Source organism: Idiotropiscis lumnitzeri, chromosome 6 (genome assembly GCF_059441095.1).
Source record: "Idiotropiscis lumnitzeri isolate Australia: NSW breed Sydney's pygmy pipehorse chromosome 6, RoL_Ilum_1.0, whole genome shotgun sequence".
NCBI classification, from domain to species: Eukaryota; Metazoa; Chordata; class Actinopteri; order Syngnathiformes; family Syngnathidae; genus Idiotropiscis; species Idiotropiscis lumnitzeri.
In genome coordinates, this window is record NC_142396.1 from 7,352,438 (window position 1) to 7,370,328 (window position 17,891).

Sequence of the window (17,891 nt, forward strand, 5' to 3'; positions counted from 1 at the left end):
GTCCTTCTGACTGAATCACCAGTATCTCAAGACACCACTGTATTTAATTTGCTGCATTAAATTTTTGACCTGCTGGCAGGTTTTGAATAAAATTGGAGGTCACTTCACTCATAAAGCAACTAAAGCAGCAGTTTGAAACGTACATGCTTGGAAAATAAACACATACATGACTTCAAAATATGAATCAATGAGATCATCAATAATGAAAAACAATATTTGTGAGTTTATGAAGAACATGTCTAACACAAATTTACTGCCTTTCTACATACAATTACACGTGGTACATTCACATTCGTAGTGAGGAAAATAAATAGATACAATTGACTTTATTTATTGACAGTTATATAAATGTACCCGTATAACCTCTGAACCCAACTCCTTGCAGTGACCTTTGTGAATTGCTTATCACGAGGAGGGATAGTGATTTAGAAAAGAAATACATCGTGTACTGATTAAAACCTGGAACTCAGTTACCTTGCTTGGCCCAGTTACCTTTTAAAATGCATCCGGTTTGACTGTCATCGTGAGATGGGTGTATATTACATGAAGGTTTGTGAGTGATTGGTTAAAAATTATCTGGGCACTGAAAAGGATTACATAAATTGTACTTTGAGCCCAGCGACCTTTTCATTGCTGCACCAAAAAGTTTAGATTTCAAGCGGTTCAAGTGTGAGCGTGAACTTGTCTTAATTTCAAAATCACCCTGGCCAGCTTAAAAAAAATAATAATTGGACAGCACACATGATTATTTTATTCCACATGACCGTACATCCAACAAATATGTTGTCAAAGACCAAACCAGGGCCTTGGTGTTTACACTTGTCAAGTTCTCAGTAACATTTTGTTTGCAATTTTACTTGATTGTCCACTTACAGTACGTCAGCAGATGACAACTTCAGCTCCTGCTGCTTTAAGAATTGCATATTTCTCTCAAGGATTGAGGTAGCACTGGTTTAATCCAACGTGAGGTCAGTAATGATACATTCGTCGCCTATACAAAAATACATTACAGCATGTTATGGGTCCAGTGGACATTCCTGAGCTCAGAAATCCCCCCCCCAAAAAAACCATTGATCAAATGAGGTAAGTATGGCATCGCTTCTACACAAACAACTCCCAGCAGATATGTTTGAGGCAGAACTACAATAATTAAATAAAGAAAATAAAATACAAATAAAAACTCCAACCAGCAAATGTTTCTAAAAATCCTTCTCAATACAAAAGGTCCTGTGGTACCTGAAAGTGTACAATTTTCCCTGAAGTTTGCCGTGAAAACTCTACTCGCAGTGACCAACCACCTGTCATCTTAAATCATATCGACTGGTCACGAAACAGAACTATGACACCGAGCTAAGGCTTTTTTGGTCGTCATTCACTTTGGCAACACCGCTGCTCTATGGGGCAATAGAACAGGATGACAAACTAGCTATAGATGTCGCAAAAAAACAGCATTGATTCTCTCTCAGCACTAAAGACACTTAAACATCACTACATTCAAAAAAAGCTTACATCAGGAACTAAGATTAACAAGTTACGTTTAGAAGCTTTCCGAGGCCACGCGCTTGACAATATTAACGCAAACTAACAGCAAACGTATCATGGAAAACATCCAAGTGTGTCAAGGCTGATAGACTGAAAGAACAAGACATTAGACCTAGTAGCATACATATTTCAAACACTTCTTGCCTGACTAGAGAGCTCTTACAAACCACTCAATAAGGATAAGGAGGTGTAAAACAAACAAACAAAAACAAACGGATCTTTAATTTGGTCCCTTTGAGGAATTTGAGGATGAAGAGGAGGGGCTGTGAGAGGAGGAGAAGGCACTGAAACCGCTCGTCCCTGCTGGAGTTACAGCCTGCGAAACCACTGGCGCGCCAGACTTCTGAGCAAACAGTGTTCCTGGTCACAAAAGACAAGCGCAAGTGAATCCTGGTTCACAGAGTCCAGCGAAGGAAGGCAAAGCAGCACACGAGGCAAATGCTGGAAAATTCCAGCAATGCGATGACATCATGGCCACGTCATTTTTTTTTTTTCCATGTTCATTAGCTTGTCCAGCTACTTGGCATAAACTCGACCTCCTCCGAGTATGAACTATATACCATGTATGCTTTTGTGTTGCCATAGTTATCTTGAAAAAGTAACTTTACTGATTACTTGAGTTAAAAACAAAATTAGTAAATTACACTCAGCAGCTGGCGATAAACAAAAATGACGCTGGTTATATTAGAAGTGCATTTTTAACAGAAATGAAGGTTGAATGAGAAAGAAAATTGACTTAAATAATATATATATATATATATATATATATATATATATTTTTTTTTTTTTTTTTTTAGGCTGTTTTTGAAAAATAACAACAGCAGCTTGGGAGGCTTTCATTATTTTCCTTACTTATACATTACAAAAATTGTGAATGGGTGAAAGAGGATTTTTGATGTGTTGGGAGCGGTTCCGGAAAAATACAGAATGACCAACAAGAACAACTTACCGGAGTACATGGTGCCATTAACTTCCACAGACACACTAATACTGGCCGCTCCATTGGTCGAGATACTCAGGGACAAATCCTGTTTGCTCTCTGTGGGAAACCAGCGCAAACATTTCCTTAAAATGGCCGCCTCCCATGAGGTCCATGAATGCTAACGCAGAGGACCACTGACCATGACCATTGTTGAGCTTGAAGTTCAGGGGATTGAAGTGGGAGGCCATCGCCAGGAGGTTTTGCTGGAGCGCCTGCTGCATGAGCCGCTGCTGCTCTTCGGCCAGACGCATCATTTTCTTCTCTGGGCCGTCAGCAACAGCGCCCCCTACGCCGCGCTCCAGCCTCTCTCGGAGATGCTCGAGAGTGGCAGCTTGGGCCAACTGCTGCTGCGGCTGCTGCTGCTGATGATGATGATGCTGATGCTGCTGCTGCCCCAGTGCCAGAGCCATGGGCAGCCGGCTGGGAATCATCGGAGTTGAAGCCTCATCTGTAATATTGTGCCGAATGTCCATTTAAAACAAGCGTGAAAATGAAATGGGCTAAAAGAGAATTATTATCATACCTGGATTTTTCTTCACATTTGGGCTGATTGATTGACTGGAAGTGTTGAGTCCAGAGGTGGCGGTTTGCATCGTGGGCGATGAGAGGAGATTGTGCGGAGCGGAGTTTGGAGAGGGCGAATAGCGATACAGGCTGTTAGTGTAGCTGGGACGACGACCTTCTCTGCGGTTACTGTCGATGGCCGCCTGCAGCTCCCCTGGAGAACTCAAACCCTTCTTTTCACACTCAAAGGGGTACAGGTACTTCATATACCTTAAAAAAAAAATCATATTCAAAATCTTTTTTTTTTTTTTTACACAAGCCATAAATCGCCTTTTTGAGTTGTATTTCTTCAAATCTTTTTTTAAACATGCAAGTCTGTCTCACAGTTCTGAAGTCCCGGGTTCAATTTTAAGCTCCAAGTACCTGAGTGTGGATGTGTGTTCTGGAAATTAATGGTTGGATGGATGGATGGATGTTGCGATCCAAATCTATAGCGCTAAAAGCATTACGAAATCTGGACCAGTGCCACACGCTCCTGGAATAATAATGCACTGCAGAAAACTACTAAATGTCCATCCACAGTTTTTGTGACAACACAACTCACTTTAGAGACATTTTAAATAACAAAAATGACGGCAAGTGGTAATGAGTAACTTGCACAACGCACTTAATGAATCACAAGAATGTGTTTGTTAAAGTTTGTTAAATGCTAATTGGGCAATATTAGCATGTGTTTTCAATGTCAAAAATGCACTACATTTTTTTTAACAGTCCAGAGTTTACATTGTGTTTGTTGTGCACTTTTAGTGTTCTGACTTTGCTCTCTGCTGTTGCCACATTTAGACATCCCCATTTTGGGAATAATAAATGATTTCTATTATCATTAGATAAACTTGAGTGACCAAGGTATGGGAGGGACATTGTGTGCCTTATCACGAGCAAGTGTAGCATCCGCGAGATTTTGAGACTGTTGGGGTAATAATAAACCTGGATATTATCTCCTGCCATAGTTCAGACACGTACTGGGTGCGCAGAGTGAAAGCGGCACTGGTAATGGACGTGGGGAGGTTGAGACCTCTGGTGATTTCTCTCCAAATCTTCTTGTTGATGACCTCCACCAGGCCTCCCTTCTCTGTCACAAGCTTATAAAGTTTGTACAGGTCCAGCACCTGTTTGGCCATAATGGGGATCCGGTTCACAGGCGTCCCTGAAGGAAGCAAAAAAATCATTACAATGATGTCAATTCAAATTGCAGCCAAGGGTGATTTGCGCAAAATGGGAGAAAATATGAGCTGTCTGCTTAGGTCACCTTAAGGCCAGAGAGTAATATCAGGTAAAAAAAAAAAGGCTCAGCATGTGCAATCTGTGGATATACATTCTTCTCATGAGGTTTATTTCAGATGGATGGCGGGAGTGGGGGTGCTTTGTTAGAGAATTGATTTGAGCACAGCATGGGGCGTGGGGTGAGTGAGCAGCAGTGGCTGCCAATCACAGGGTTGATAGCTAACTCCACAGAGCCTGAGCCTCTGTAGTAAAGCCATTTAATGAAGAAGGCTAAATACAAGTTGGAGAAATAAGATTAGCCCAGGCTAATCATGAACATGAACCTGTGTGTGACCTCTTTGTTGAGCTGACTAATTCTTCTGAACACTTGAATGAAATCAGTGAAAAATTATTGTTTATACTTTAATACAAAGTATTATTAATTCATGGACAATTGATGAGATAATCCAAAAATTTAATTAATGGCTGGCTTTGGACTATACTGTACAATCATTCAAGAAAATGTGATTTATGGTGGAAAATGTGCCTTTAATTGTTTTTTTTAAATATTTTTTTGTGATGCACAAAATATTTAAGGCTTGAAAAAATCTTCAAGATGGTGCACATTTATGTACGTAAAATATGTAGATCCAACTTGTGTGGGTGTTGACATTCTAGTTAGCACCACTTACTACTTAATATTAAACTACACCTTTTGCCCTATTGTTAAATTTTCACTGTCAAGTGCAGTTAAGAATTTAGTTACACATTAAGTAAAAGTCAACTAATAATAGCCCTGAGAGTTGCCAACGACTAAAACATTTGCCTGTAAATGTTATAGTTTCATTTTCATCAGAATCCTAAGGAGCTTAACAAAAACCTCTATATTAAAAAGAACAAGAAATGAGAATCTGACCTCGTTTTTGCATGAAGACAAACAGATCATCAAGAAATTCCTTGCGCTGGGGGTCGTTGTCCAGTTCGTAAAGCTACAACGCAGATGAAAACACTCATTAGCATAATTTCTTGTCCAAACGAGAAAGAGGGCCTCCGCTGAATCGACTGACCTTTGCAAAGTCTCTGGATGGTTCTGCTCTTCCTCTTCCTCCTTCGTTCTCCTCAGCCCAGATGGGAGCTCTCTATGAGTACGATGAGAGAAGGGATCAGTTTGGACTAAGGCTCGACTGATTTATCGGCTGGCCGGAATTAGGCCTTTTCAAAATAATAATACTAATTAGACAGATTTAACGCTGTTCAGTAGGTATGAGCAGAAAGTAACGTAGATGCATGGCTGACGAACATTATTGATTGTGAATTACATTCTTCTCCATTCTCCCGTATGCCTATTAAGACGAAATGTTATGTATTTTCAGTACACTGCAAGTTGATGAGATTTATAGTCATGCTTTGAGTGTGTTGCTACTAAAATGTACTCATTTAATTGCTAACTCAATTTGGGTGTCATGATGATTTTCTGAATATCTGACCTAAGGTAATACTTCCTTTTTGGTTGTAATTGGGATGTTTTTATTGTAAAGCACTTTGAGCTGCATTTTATGAATGAAAAGTGCGATATTAAAAAAATGTATTTGATTTGATGTTTAGTGTGCATTATCAGTAAGGCGCAATCACTATGGATTTTTTTTTTTTTAGGCCTATGCCAATTTTGACAAAACAAAATGCTGATTACCGATTAATTGGAAAAAATATAATACATAAAATAAATACATTAAAAAACAAAACAAAACTATTGCATTTCAGTGGGTGTTGGTTCCAACTCAGTGGTTCCCAACCACCGGGCCATGGACCACAGATGAGAGAAATACAAAAAAAAAAATGACAGTTGATGCAAGTTAAGATGCAAAGTGGCTCGATCGCATTACGCTAATATTCAACACCCAAGCTAGCGAAATGAGTAACGATAGCACGTACGAAGCTTGCTTGTCACATAGAGCAGCGACCACCATGCATCACCTTAGCTTGTCCTTGGGGATCGATGCTTGCTGCCCAACATACAGTATCATTTTCAGAAATTTGTCAAAACAGCGTGATTCCACTTAAAGTATTCCACCTGTCATCACCCGGGACAGTGGGCTTTACTCCCCCCTTGCTTACCCCCTTAGTCGCCCCCAACAGAATGGGTGCCTGTATTGCTCTACTGTGTATACATAATACATCATTTAAGGGGGGGAGAGTTTGCTCAGAGCGGTGGCCAGTGAGAGGGAGATGAGGGAGAAAGCTCTTTTGTCATGAGGTAGTTTAATGTCACATGTTATAGCTCCATGAGCTCCGACTTAATGTGACAGTTAAAGGTGAAAATGTGAGTGAGCGGGCAACCGTGTGGAAAAGCCTGCTGAGATGTTCTTGTCCCGCAGACACGCATGCACAGCAGTGAGATGATATCAATATGAAAGTGTTCACAAAAGAGAATTTGTGCCGTGCGCATCCAAAAGTCACCGTTTGACGTCATTGTTGTCACCACAACTGTTACCGGTCCACTTGTCGGCATACGTGACACACCGTTCAGTTCAATTTGGATGTTTTGTACTGAAACAAGGGTGTGTTTTACACAACACAATACGTGCATGTACCCGACAGGATCGGCTTGTCCATTTATCACACTTGTGCTTCATCAAAATAAAGGAATGTTTTGGTTATTGCTCTGAATGTGATTGTAACATCTCTGTTGTTTTTGCTTGGCAACCAAAACCATGGTTCAAGGAATGGTCCCATAACAACATTTCACACTCTCAGCTATAAACCACATGAGAACCAAAACAACTAAAAACATCAACTACAACTCCCCTTGTGTTTACAGTAGAAACATAACTCACGTTAGCCGCTTTAGACTCAACGGGCAATTATTAAGTAGATTTTTCCACGGTTGCAGTTGTTCAAACATTTATTTGTTCATGTGGAACCATGCCAGGCCATTAGTTTTTGGCAACAAATTGTCCTTGAAAGCAGGAGTCTTTCGAATAAAGACTTGCAATTTACAAGTATAATGCTCGAACAATTTTGCCAAATAATCCAATTGTGATATTTTCTCCTCAATTATGTGATAAGGATTTAGTAAGTGATTCATTTTCCATTTTTCTAAGTCCTCTTCCAATGTATTTTTTTCAATAAACACAAGCAATTAATCTGTATTGCAATAAAGAATAGCAGAATTATTGTAATTATAGGATTTGGTGATCTAGGTTAGGCGAATGCTAAAACAGAAATCGGTAAATAAATCAGATTACGACAGTAACAAAAACAAATCTAAAAATTTTTTTTTTTTTTTTTAAAACATGGACATGTGTCAAAAACTTTGTTTGCCAAGTGTTCTTTGCGCCCACACTAATCTCAACTTGGCTATCTGGTTAATATTGTGGTTGTGGAATATGAATTAAAAATGAAATCCACCGATTTTTATCTATCTCAGGGGGCGGCCATTTTGCCACTTGCTGTCGACTGAAAATGATATCACAGTTGCTCATGGCTCAGGTAATGACCAATCACGGTTCAGCCTGCCAATGTCACATGACCAGACTCAGACAGCAGCTAACCTATGATTGGCTGTTACCTGAGCAACTGTGGGGTCATTTTCAGTTGACAGCAAGTGGCAAAATGGCCGCCTCCCAAAAAAAAAAAAAAAAAAAAATGGCCGCCTCCCAGATGGATTGAGACAGATGGATTCTGCTGCTTTGCTGTGTTTGGACAAGTGGGAGCGCACAAAACATTATCTAGGCCTGATGTACATAAAAAATGAAATATACAATACAATACAACTTTATTTATATAGCGTATTTCACAAATGCTGGAGCTGTAACAAAGCGCTTGTGGCAATTTGCATGGGTTCTTTTCCATTTTACGTCCACATATTGTTGCTGTATTGTAAAGTTTCATTTTGTTAGGTAAACTCAATGGGTATTATTTAGTAAATTTCTTCCAATATAGCTTCAACTAAATGATTGTCTGCAGCCTCCTCGCACACAAACCTCACCCTGGGGTAGCTTTTGACATATGTAATAGCTGGGCTTAGAATTTCTAATAAAGGCCCTTGTACTCCCCCGCGTAGAAACTCTATTGACGCGAAGGTAGATAAACATCCCAGTCCTTTCACCATCAAATGGAAATAAAACCCTTCCCCCCTTATTGATGAGCAAGTGGGACCTACTGTGGCTCTATTAACAAAAGAGCTGGCAGTTAATTGCTCACAGAGCTTTCACACAACCAACCCTGGGAATGCTGATAGTATTCGTTATGTAGGTCAGCAAAAGGTTTCTTTTGTTTGACGTAAAACTCTACTTTGACTACGTGTAAAACATCTCTTTTGCTAAACTCCATTTCTTCTTTAATATGTATTTTCCATCTCGTAGTATCCGAGGCTTCATTTTCCACCCCCACCCTTGTTTTTAATTGATTCTTAAAGGCCTCATTATGAAATCATTCAAAAGTGAAAATATAGCGATTCAATAGAACAGCAGGGGAGACTACAATTTTAATCCAATCAAATTATTCTGCCTTTAATCCTCCATACAAGTCAAGATCATTTATCCGACCCCTTGCTGAGCAAACGGGGGCTCTTTAACGCCCTCGCAAAGCGCCACTAGCCTTTACAGTGAGACCGCACACAAAGGGTGAACAATGGCCATCCAGCGTGAGGAATCTTTTATCGTATTACCCAAGACGCTCATTTAAACAGTGACATGAAAGGGCTGAGAAGACCAAAATGAACAGAAAGTGTGCAGCCATTATTATGTAATATTAGTTTCCAGAGCCTCCTAAAACCAATGGACGCAACTTTCCGAGCAACAATCGGAGCCGCATTCAAATCCGGTTAACTAAGGGATGTGATCCAAAAGTGAATCTACATTTGAGGATTTTCACTTGCAGGTGACAGCCCACACCTCACATATAAAGAACCTGTGAAAAATCACAGTTTGACATGACTCAGAATGGGTTGTGGCACTTCAAGCAAAGGAGAGAATTAAAGCGGCCTAAAAAACATTCATTAATGGCACAATGCATTTTTAACGGCACCCGGTTTTATGCATTAAACCGAGAGTGGTGTTTTTAACGCTGCCTGAATGCCGTGCTGAAGCAAGGACTTGCGTTGCCATTATGTATTGATCACTTGCATGTGAATTACTGTGCCATTTTGTGTTGCTAGGCGACAACTAAATTATGCAGCGCTATCCACTGAGCTATAGCTATCTTAGCAACGAGTTGTTTAGGGGTGTGGCCAGGGGAGAAAGATTTTTTTTCTTTTACACTCAAACAACAGAAGACAGTGGGTGAGTGAACTGAATGGGTTAATAAAATTAAACACAAAAATGCTAGAAAGAAGCGTGTCAATGCACCTAACCAACACTTCTGCTCCACTGAAACTGTACTATAAGTAAACTTTACTTTTAGGCTTCAGTCTGGCGGCCCCTCGGGCTACTGGCTTCATTAATCAGACTGAATCGTATTGACGCGGGGGACTGCACAAGGGAGATGAGGGCTTGTTAAATTGGCTCTTGTTAACCAGAAACAGACACTGGAAGACATTTTTGTTCATTCATTTTGTTCGAAAGTAATCATTTTATTTTGATCATCTGGCTATCCATGAAAGAGTATAGTGGCAGGTTGAATTGTCAAAAGTTCTTCCACTAGATAGCAGGATGTAATATTGCTAGTCATACAACAAACAAATAGCTTTGCGTTTAACTAAATGGGACCAGATTTCACATAAAGTTCGGTACATTTGTGAGTAACTTGAGATAAGATCATCATTGGTACCCCTAAGAGATGAGGTCTATTGCGATGTCGTAACTCCTCTCTGAACTCATCAGTAAGGCGCATACATTAATCGTTCTAGGCAGAGGATAAAGAATATATGACTGCCAGTAGAGCTGAACAATGAACCAAATTTAAATCAACAATCAACAAATCACAAAGCAGTAGAATGCAGGTTTCAAATCGCAAAGGTTGCAATTCAGGACAAAAAAAAATTCATTTCAGTTGATCATGGGTTGTGTTCCTTTAAATGTATGTAAATTTGATTCATTTATTCCAGTGGTGATAGACGAATCGCAGTTAGATTATTTTTCAAAATTGTGCAGCCCGAACGAACTATGAGTTTGATTATAGTGTCTGTCTATATGCGTAGTTGCTATTTAACGTTAGCGGACCAATAAGCTAAGATAACAGGTAGTTTAAAATATGCAAAGCATCATTTTATTTGTTGTACATTTACTTTGACAGAAAACCTCACCTGGGAGTTTCAATAAAAATCTCAAAACCTCTTTTTTTAATAACTGTTTACTAATAATAATATTCGGAAAAAAAAATAAAGTGCACAGTTTTATCGGCGACATTTCTGTTTGGTGGCATCACGTGAAAGTTTTCAAAAGCAATATATTACCAAACCAGCAATGAGCCCTTGCCGGTGAACACACAGATATTGCTTCGGAGTTACAGTACTGTGGCTTGGCTCACAGCCAAGAGGAATTAGCCAGCCTGGTGGCATTTTATCAAGAGTGCATGATATAAGTGAAGTAGACACTCGGCGCTGTGAAGGGTAGTTGAGAACTATTACACTTTGGGCGTTTTGCCAAAAGAGCCACGTTTCTTCTTTCAGCAGCAAAGCAAAGGGCTCATGGGAGGGGCGGGGAGGGGGATTGAGGATTTACAGATGTTTAATTTAACATAGAGGATGCTTACTTGTTTTAGAGGCTCGTCGTAGGGCCAGTCAGTGAAGCCGTTGGCTGACGTGAAGGAAGGTGGGCCGACGGGAGACAGCACCTCCTTCTCTTCCTGCTCCTGTTTTATGGCTACAGGGGGAAGAGGAAGATGAGGAGGCGACTTGCCGGCTTCCGGTTGAGGCCCGGGGTAAGAGTTGAAAGGGGGCCCCGGAACCTGCTCCATTGGGAGCTTTTTGGCCTCCTGATAAGGCCCGCTCTCCTCCGCATCCAGCCCCATCTCCTCCTCATCAGAGTCACCATCATCGTCATCATCCTCACAATCATCCTCCTCGTCCTCATCTTCCCCGGCATTGACACTGTTTAGGTGGTTGTTCAAAGCTTGCGGAGTGAGTCCATCCGCTTTGCTGAATAGGTCCGGCCTGGAGCCCGGGTGAGATCTGGCAGCAGCAGCAGCGTGTTGGGCGAAGAGGAGCTGAGCTTGAAGCAGGTGTTTCTCCTGGATGTTCATGTCCTGTTTGGCTACTTGCTGTCTCTGAAGGTGCTCCATCAACACTTCAAGCTTCAGGCCGGCAGGACTGGATTGGGGGCACCTAGTGGAGCTGCCCTCCTCAGATAAACTGGACTGAGAAATACACAACACTATGACTTCACTTTGATTCAATTGTAAACATTTTTTTTTTAATTTTAGGACAAATAAAATAACTTGAGAGAAAGATAAATAGATGGTAGCAGCATATTAGCTGGGCAATCAGCCTCATTACCATTATTAATTTCTCCAAAGAGGAGTACTACTAGATTTTTATCGTTTTTGGAAATTAACTAGCCAAAAATTTAAAGTGAACCATTTCTGGCTATAAAACATGGGAAAATATTTTAAGTGCAAATGATATTCTACAAACATGTTTGTGTTCATCCATCTAAAATGGTTTCATTCTTTTATGGGGAAACGTGTTCACAAAGAGAGGCATCAATTGTGGGATAGTAAACCTTTGTGCAGGGAGGTTTAAAAAAGGTCAAACACCTACACAAACATCAAACACTGGAATGTTTGTTTTTTCATGCGAGCAATGAAAGGTGGTCTTAATCATTGGATACAGTGTCACGTTTCGTGTGAAGGGAAGGAATAGTGTTCACCAGATTAGATAGATAGATAGATAGATAGATAGATAGATAGATAGATAGATAGATAGATAGATAGATAGATAGATAGATAGATAGATAGATAGATAGATAGATAGATAGATAGATAGATAGATAGATAGATAGATAGATAGATAGATAGATAGATAGATAGATAGATAAATTTCCTGTTCATTCGTTTGACGTGTTTCAAAGTGAACAGTTTCCATATTGAGTCATCAAATTGTGGAATACAAATACGTGCTTGTTTTATGAGCAAATGGTCTTCATAAATATAACGAATGCATACACACAATAAACAGGAAACTTTCAAAACTACCATTTCTGTGCCCCATGTTAAAATGGGAAGTTGTCTACCTCAATTTCTTGGCCAATGTTCGCTTTAATTAAAGCGTTTGGAGGGAGCGTATAAACGATAATCGTTAAGCCAAGTGTGTCGCTGTAGGTTAGGGGGTTAAAAGCAAACCAAGGGTGAGGTAAGCGAGCAGATATGTGGCCTGCAGCGCTTTGTCGGGGTAAGCAAACACGAGTGGGGAGCCACGAACTGAGCGGTCGTCGACACTCACCATTTGCCCCTTGGAGTAATCCATCATCCCCGATCGACTTGTTCCTTCTTCTTGGGCCCCGCGCGAACGAATCGCATCGCACGAGCCTTTCGGACGAGAAAGGTGACTCGGAAACAAAGTGACTTGGTTGCTTTGGGCTCTTGTCGTTTTAGGAGAACAAGCCGATCGGAGCTGAGGAGGAGGAGGAAGGGAGGAGGATGAAGAGCAGGAGGTGGGGTCATGAACAAGCTACGTGGTCACGGCGCTTGGAAACTACACACATATTGTCTTTTTTTTTTACACCCCTAACTTGCGTAAATGAATGAATGAGATCCGCCCATAGCTCGTAAAAGTGGATTTCCTTGCAGACACCAATAGGAACCTAAAGGTGCTGGAAGGCTTTAAAGAACATCTGCCAATGAGCATTGCCTGCAAGGCTTTCGCTGCAGTGACCTACATTTACAGCTTAATTCGAATACGTTTTCAATGAAAGTGTTTGTATTAATTTATTCCCAACAGTCTTGTCATTTCGATCTATTTCCATTGGGTGTGGAAGTGACTTTTTTCCCCCCCCCAAGTCAATCTAAAATGCCGAACGCCTTGTAAATTGGTAGTGCTGGCCCCTGATTGGGCTGCTTTTTTTTATCCAATCAGAATTCAAATGTGTCCTCGCGGCGTGAGCTGGCCTCGGAGATGGCAGCATTTCCCCATTTCCTGATTGGTTGATGAAAGAGCTCGTTACAGCCAAGTTTGATTAGCGAAACACACTTTTAGTGACGGGCACATATGAATACATTAAATAATAAACATGTCTACTGAATACAATGTAGTTTAATTCGATGGTTTTCTGTCATGGTATTCGATTATTCTATAACTATTTTTAGCCGCTCCAGATCAGGGTTGCAAGAGGGAGGGATTTTTCACTCGTGTTAGAGTTACGACAGCTCACGATTCCTCTGTTGTTGTGGAGGTTCTCTGCGAACCGCGGCTTGTGCTGTAAAAATTATATTCCATATAGCTTCTGAAAAATTATTTATACCAAATGTGGGAGGTGTACACCGCTATATTTTTGGCATGTTATGACCTTGTTACACCTAAATCACACAAGAAACCAAAGCCAGTTGGCTGTTGGGAGATGCCCCATTAATTTATTCCTATTTTTGCTTTGAAAGCAATATCAAATAATTACATAACTCATCAACAACTAGCAATAATACATGACATCAACTGATGGTGTATTTTTGATTTGATGCTTTCAGTCAAGTGTCGGATTGATTACAATGTGAAAACATTGTGCCATGTGAACACGTTTATTAGAGCTGCATTGAACATATTCCCTGAAATGAAAACCCCAACAGATGCAGTAGAATGGCTTTTTTAATAACGTGAAAATGCTGGCCTCTGGTGGCAACAAGCAAACTTCACAAAACAACTTCCAAACAAGTGCAGTCCCTCAGAAATCAACTCATAATCTATTACTTGCTGGAGCACTTTTTCTTTTAAAACAGTATTCCGAAAATTTTGCAACACGCGTTACAGCTAAATTGTCCTTTATTAGGTTCATCAATATTTTACAAGCAAAAGAACTTAATAAAGGCAAAATTAAATATCAGACGGATGAGGCAAAAATGAAGATTTTGCGTTCTTAGGACTTCCACCTCCACTTGATCTGGAAGACAAAAAAACGGCATTGCAGGAGACAGACATTTCGTGATAAACTGAAGAGAACGTTGGCTCAGAGAACTTACTCAGACTTTGTCGATTCCGAGCTCTTCAGGTGTCGATATTCCGAGCTCATCTAATGTTGGCCTAAGTTCTTGGAGAAGGTAAGGGTAGATCTCTTTGTGCGGGCCAGCTTTATCCTGAAGAGGCAACCGATGGAGACACTTTATAATCAATCAACCTAAGAAAAGTGGTCACTGGCAGAACATCCTCTCACCTTGACCGCTTCAAGAATACGAATTGCACTGGCCATGTCGTTTAACCGTCGACAAGCTCGCAGCGCTGCCTCGAGAATCTTTGGCTCGGGTACCAGATCATAACCAATCAACGTGTTCATCCCTAAAATATACAATTAGGACCACAGTTCATATTAGAAACATTTCCATTGGCAGATGGAATGCACTTTTTTTAACACGATACAAAATGATAAATATATTAGCTGGCAGCATGTTAAACTCATGGTGAGCAGGACTGAACACTTGCTACAGCCTTCCTGCATGGAATTTGTTTTTCCCTCCCACATTCACAAACACACATTTTCATTGAAGATTCTGAATTGACCACAGATGAGAAAGGACAAGCACAAGAGAAAATCAGTTTTTTCACTTCCAAAAAAAAACAAAAAAAACACGTCCTCTTTCATAGACACTGCAGCACAATAAATTTGTGGGTATGTCTAAGTTGAATAAGCCCAGCACAAAAATTGATTGATGTAATTTTTGCCCCTATTTTAATCAACGCCATGTTACAGCTTCCACAGACATTTCCATCATGCGTGTAATGCCAAAAGTACAGACAAGTCAAGTTTCACCTCCCTTGCTACTCTCCCTCTGGTTTCAACAGTATTTAGACAAGCTTTGCAGACAACTGTTTGTTACTCAATGTCTGATGCTGCAAACCTAAACCAAATTCAGATGAGTGATGAAACAATGCCTCTTAGTAAGCTCTTCTCTATTCGTCGCCAAATCCTTAGATTTTAGCCGGTCAAAAGCATTTATCTGATTTGTGTATTTCTTCAGGAAAGTAAACTGATTATGTTTCACATTTAATCAAAATAAGACATTTGCAAAAATCTGCTTTTACTTTGGAAAATAATGAACAGTATCAGTTAAAAGTTTAAATCACTGAACATACCAAATTAAAAACAATAATTGGTTGAACAGAAATTGGTGATAAACCATTTTTGATCAACTTAACTGGAAAATGAAAATGTCTCGTTTGCTTAATCGATACGACAATCGATACAATAATTTAATATTTGGTCGTGTCAGTCCTAATAGCAAATGTGAAGCCGTATATTGCGCAGGGGTCACACACGTGGTGCCAATAGCAGGTTGCTGCATTTGTTTTGTTGACATAAATGAGAACATTAGATCGGATTTAAATAGAAATAGGAGCCTAGTTGCCTTTGTGTGAGAGTCAGAGTACACCCGAGACTAAACGGCATGTTTTGGGAACGTGGGAGGAAAGATTAGCAGCCGAAAAAAAACTCCACGCAAACAACTCACAGCCACTGCTTGAATATGTCCCTTGCTTGATTTGTCATCTGGTGATGGTTTACCTTTTCTCAGCTCCCATGCATCAATGTCTTGCTTGTTGAAGTAGGTGACCCAGCGAGCATCAAACTCCTCATCAGTCTCTTGTTTCCCATGCGAATAGCACCGTGACGCCAACAGACCTGACAGGCGACAGTGAGACTGAATAATGCACTGTACATAACTGTCAATGGCACACAATCCAGAGTGCATGGCAGAGACAGCCAGTAAAGTGGATACAGGAAAGTGTTGTCTAGTTTTGTAGTAAAAAATGTTTGATTTAATTTATCAATATATGGCTAAGGACGTTCTGGTCCAAAGCGCTGACCACTTAAAACAGCACATTTACAAAGTTCACCACGAGCCAATTTCGCGTGGCGACAACAAACGTAGACGTCATAAAAACATACCGGACATCCTGGTGGCAAAAAAATGAATGGATCTCCGTTAGCTCAGGACGTTAGCATTAGCCGCACTACCACTAGGCCGCACGCATGACACTTTCAACTGGGTCACGGCAAGGACATACACAGAACTACGCTAACCAAACGGGCGTGAACAAGCCAACGCATCAAATGTTATGCGGCATTTATTAGTTTAATTCTTTGCTCAATCAGTCAAAACATGGTTAGGCGTAATTAAGAATTTGTAAGCGATAGTGACATGAGCTAACGATAGCTAGCACGGGAGCCGCGGGGGTACATTGATGTGTCCGCTAGCAGTCACGACAAGTTCCTCCGCTCCTAAGATAACAACGCCAAACAAATATTGGTGACAAATACCTTGGCAAGCAGGTTTCGTACGTGTCAAACTCCGAACACCGGAGAAAGACAAGCGGACGGCTGCTCTAAACATGATGCAGGACAGCCAAGCTGCAACCGACCGGTCAGTTTTGCTAGCAGGAAAGGCAGTCAGAGAGCCGCTTGCCAGACTGTGACGTCATCCATTCGTGGTGCGCATGTGTGAATTTTTTTTCCTGCTAAATTGACCTAGAAATACGAGTTATGATGAAACGCTGTACTTAATACAGTACTCTTTACTTATAAGTAATATAGATACTTGTGTGGAAAAACTCAGTCAAAAATGGTTTAAAAGAAAAAAATATCAACACTTTTTGTCATATTTGTCGAAATTGTCAGTCTGACCAGACTGTAATACATTAGTAAAATGATCTGTGGGGGGGAAAGGGCATATGTTATATTTTAGTGTAACGTTGTTGGGTTTAATTTTACTTTCATAATGAAACTATTTAGATGGTAGACTCACTTAACTTTGTCTCACTTAACTTTGCCAAATTGTGCAGTGAAAGCAGACATGCGCATTTGTCGCACTTTTAGGAAGTTCTGGCAGAGTGTTTTCATGAATTTTCTTACAAAAAGTGTTTTACAATATTTGATAATTCATCTAACCATCTTCATGCTCTACCCCTCTCTCTCTCTCTCTCTCTCTCTCTCTCTCTCTCTCTCTCTCTCTCTCTCTCTCTCTCTCTCGCTCTCACTCTCTCTCGCTCTCACACACACACACACACTCTCTCTTTCGCTCGCTCTTTTTTTTTTTTTATCGGAGCTTTCATGCATTACGTCCACCCTCGATGATGTCGCAAAGCATCCCCTCGCGCAAATTGCGACCACCCATGGACGACGGCGCCCTACGCACTGTCTGTACAAGGATCGGCGACCCTGTGAGCTGAGCTATGGCTTTTGTTTGACTTTATTTTTTTGCCCGTTCTTAATGGTGGACAGCCACATCAGATAATTTAAAATGATCAAAATTCCTATGACAGCCTCCGGTTGCATACTACAAAATAGCCTCAAAATATGATCTAACAACAATTTGTCGAATAGCCCTGATGAATTGGAAGGATTTTACTCCAATATTCTGCTCCCAGATTAAAACCCCGAAATATTAACGAACATTGAAAATAAATGTGAGCAAAGCTGCTTACTATTTCTCTATGGATGTGATGCATATTATGATCGCATTT

At 40.5% G+C, this 17,891-nt stretch overlaps 2 protein-coding genes across 2 annotated transcripts; both read right to left on the reverse strand.

Moving 5' to 3' along the window:
• Window positions 1–728: 728 nt before the first annotated feature.
• Window positions 729–13,170, reverse strand: LOC148334977 (AT-rich interactive domain-containing protein 3B-like). The gene is made up of 9 exons (XM_088299355.1): window positions 12,672–13,170; window positions 10,985–11,587; window positions 5,359–5,430; window positions 5,208–5,280; window positions 4,052–4,235; window positions 3,048–3,298; window positions 2,664–2,972; window positions 2,492–2,581; window positions 729–1,902 (listed from the first exon to the last, which is right to left on the reverse strand). The coding sequence occupies exons 1-9, from the start codon at window positions 12,696–12,698 to the stop codon at window positions 1,763–1,765; spliced, it is 1,749 nt and encodes a 582-aa protein (XP_088155481.1). The 5' UTR covers window positions 12,699–13,170; the 3' UTR covers window positions 729–1,762.
• Window positions 13,171–14,009: 839 nt separating this feature from the next.
• On the reverse strand, window positions 14,010–16,856 carry cox5aa (cytochrome c oxidase subunit 5Aa). The gene is made up of 5 exons (XM_088298550.1): window positions 16,690–16,856; window positions 15,934–16,050; window positions 14,590–14,711; window positions 14,399–14,512; window positions 14,010–14,319 (listed from the first exon to the last, which is right to left on the reverse strand). The coding sequence occupies exons 1-4, from the start codon at window positions 16,760–16,762 to the stop codon at window positions 14,399–14,401; spliced, it is 426 nt and encodes a 141-aa protein (XP_088154676.1). The 5' UTR covers window positions 16,763–16,856; the 3' UTR covers window positions 14,010–14,319.
• Between the last annotated feature and the right edge of the window lie 1,035 nt (window positions 16,857–17,891).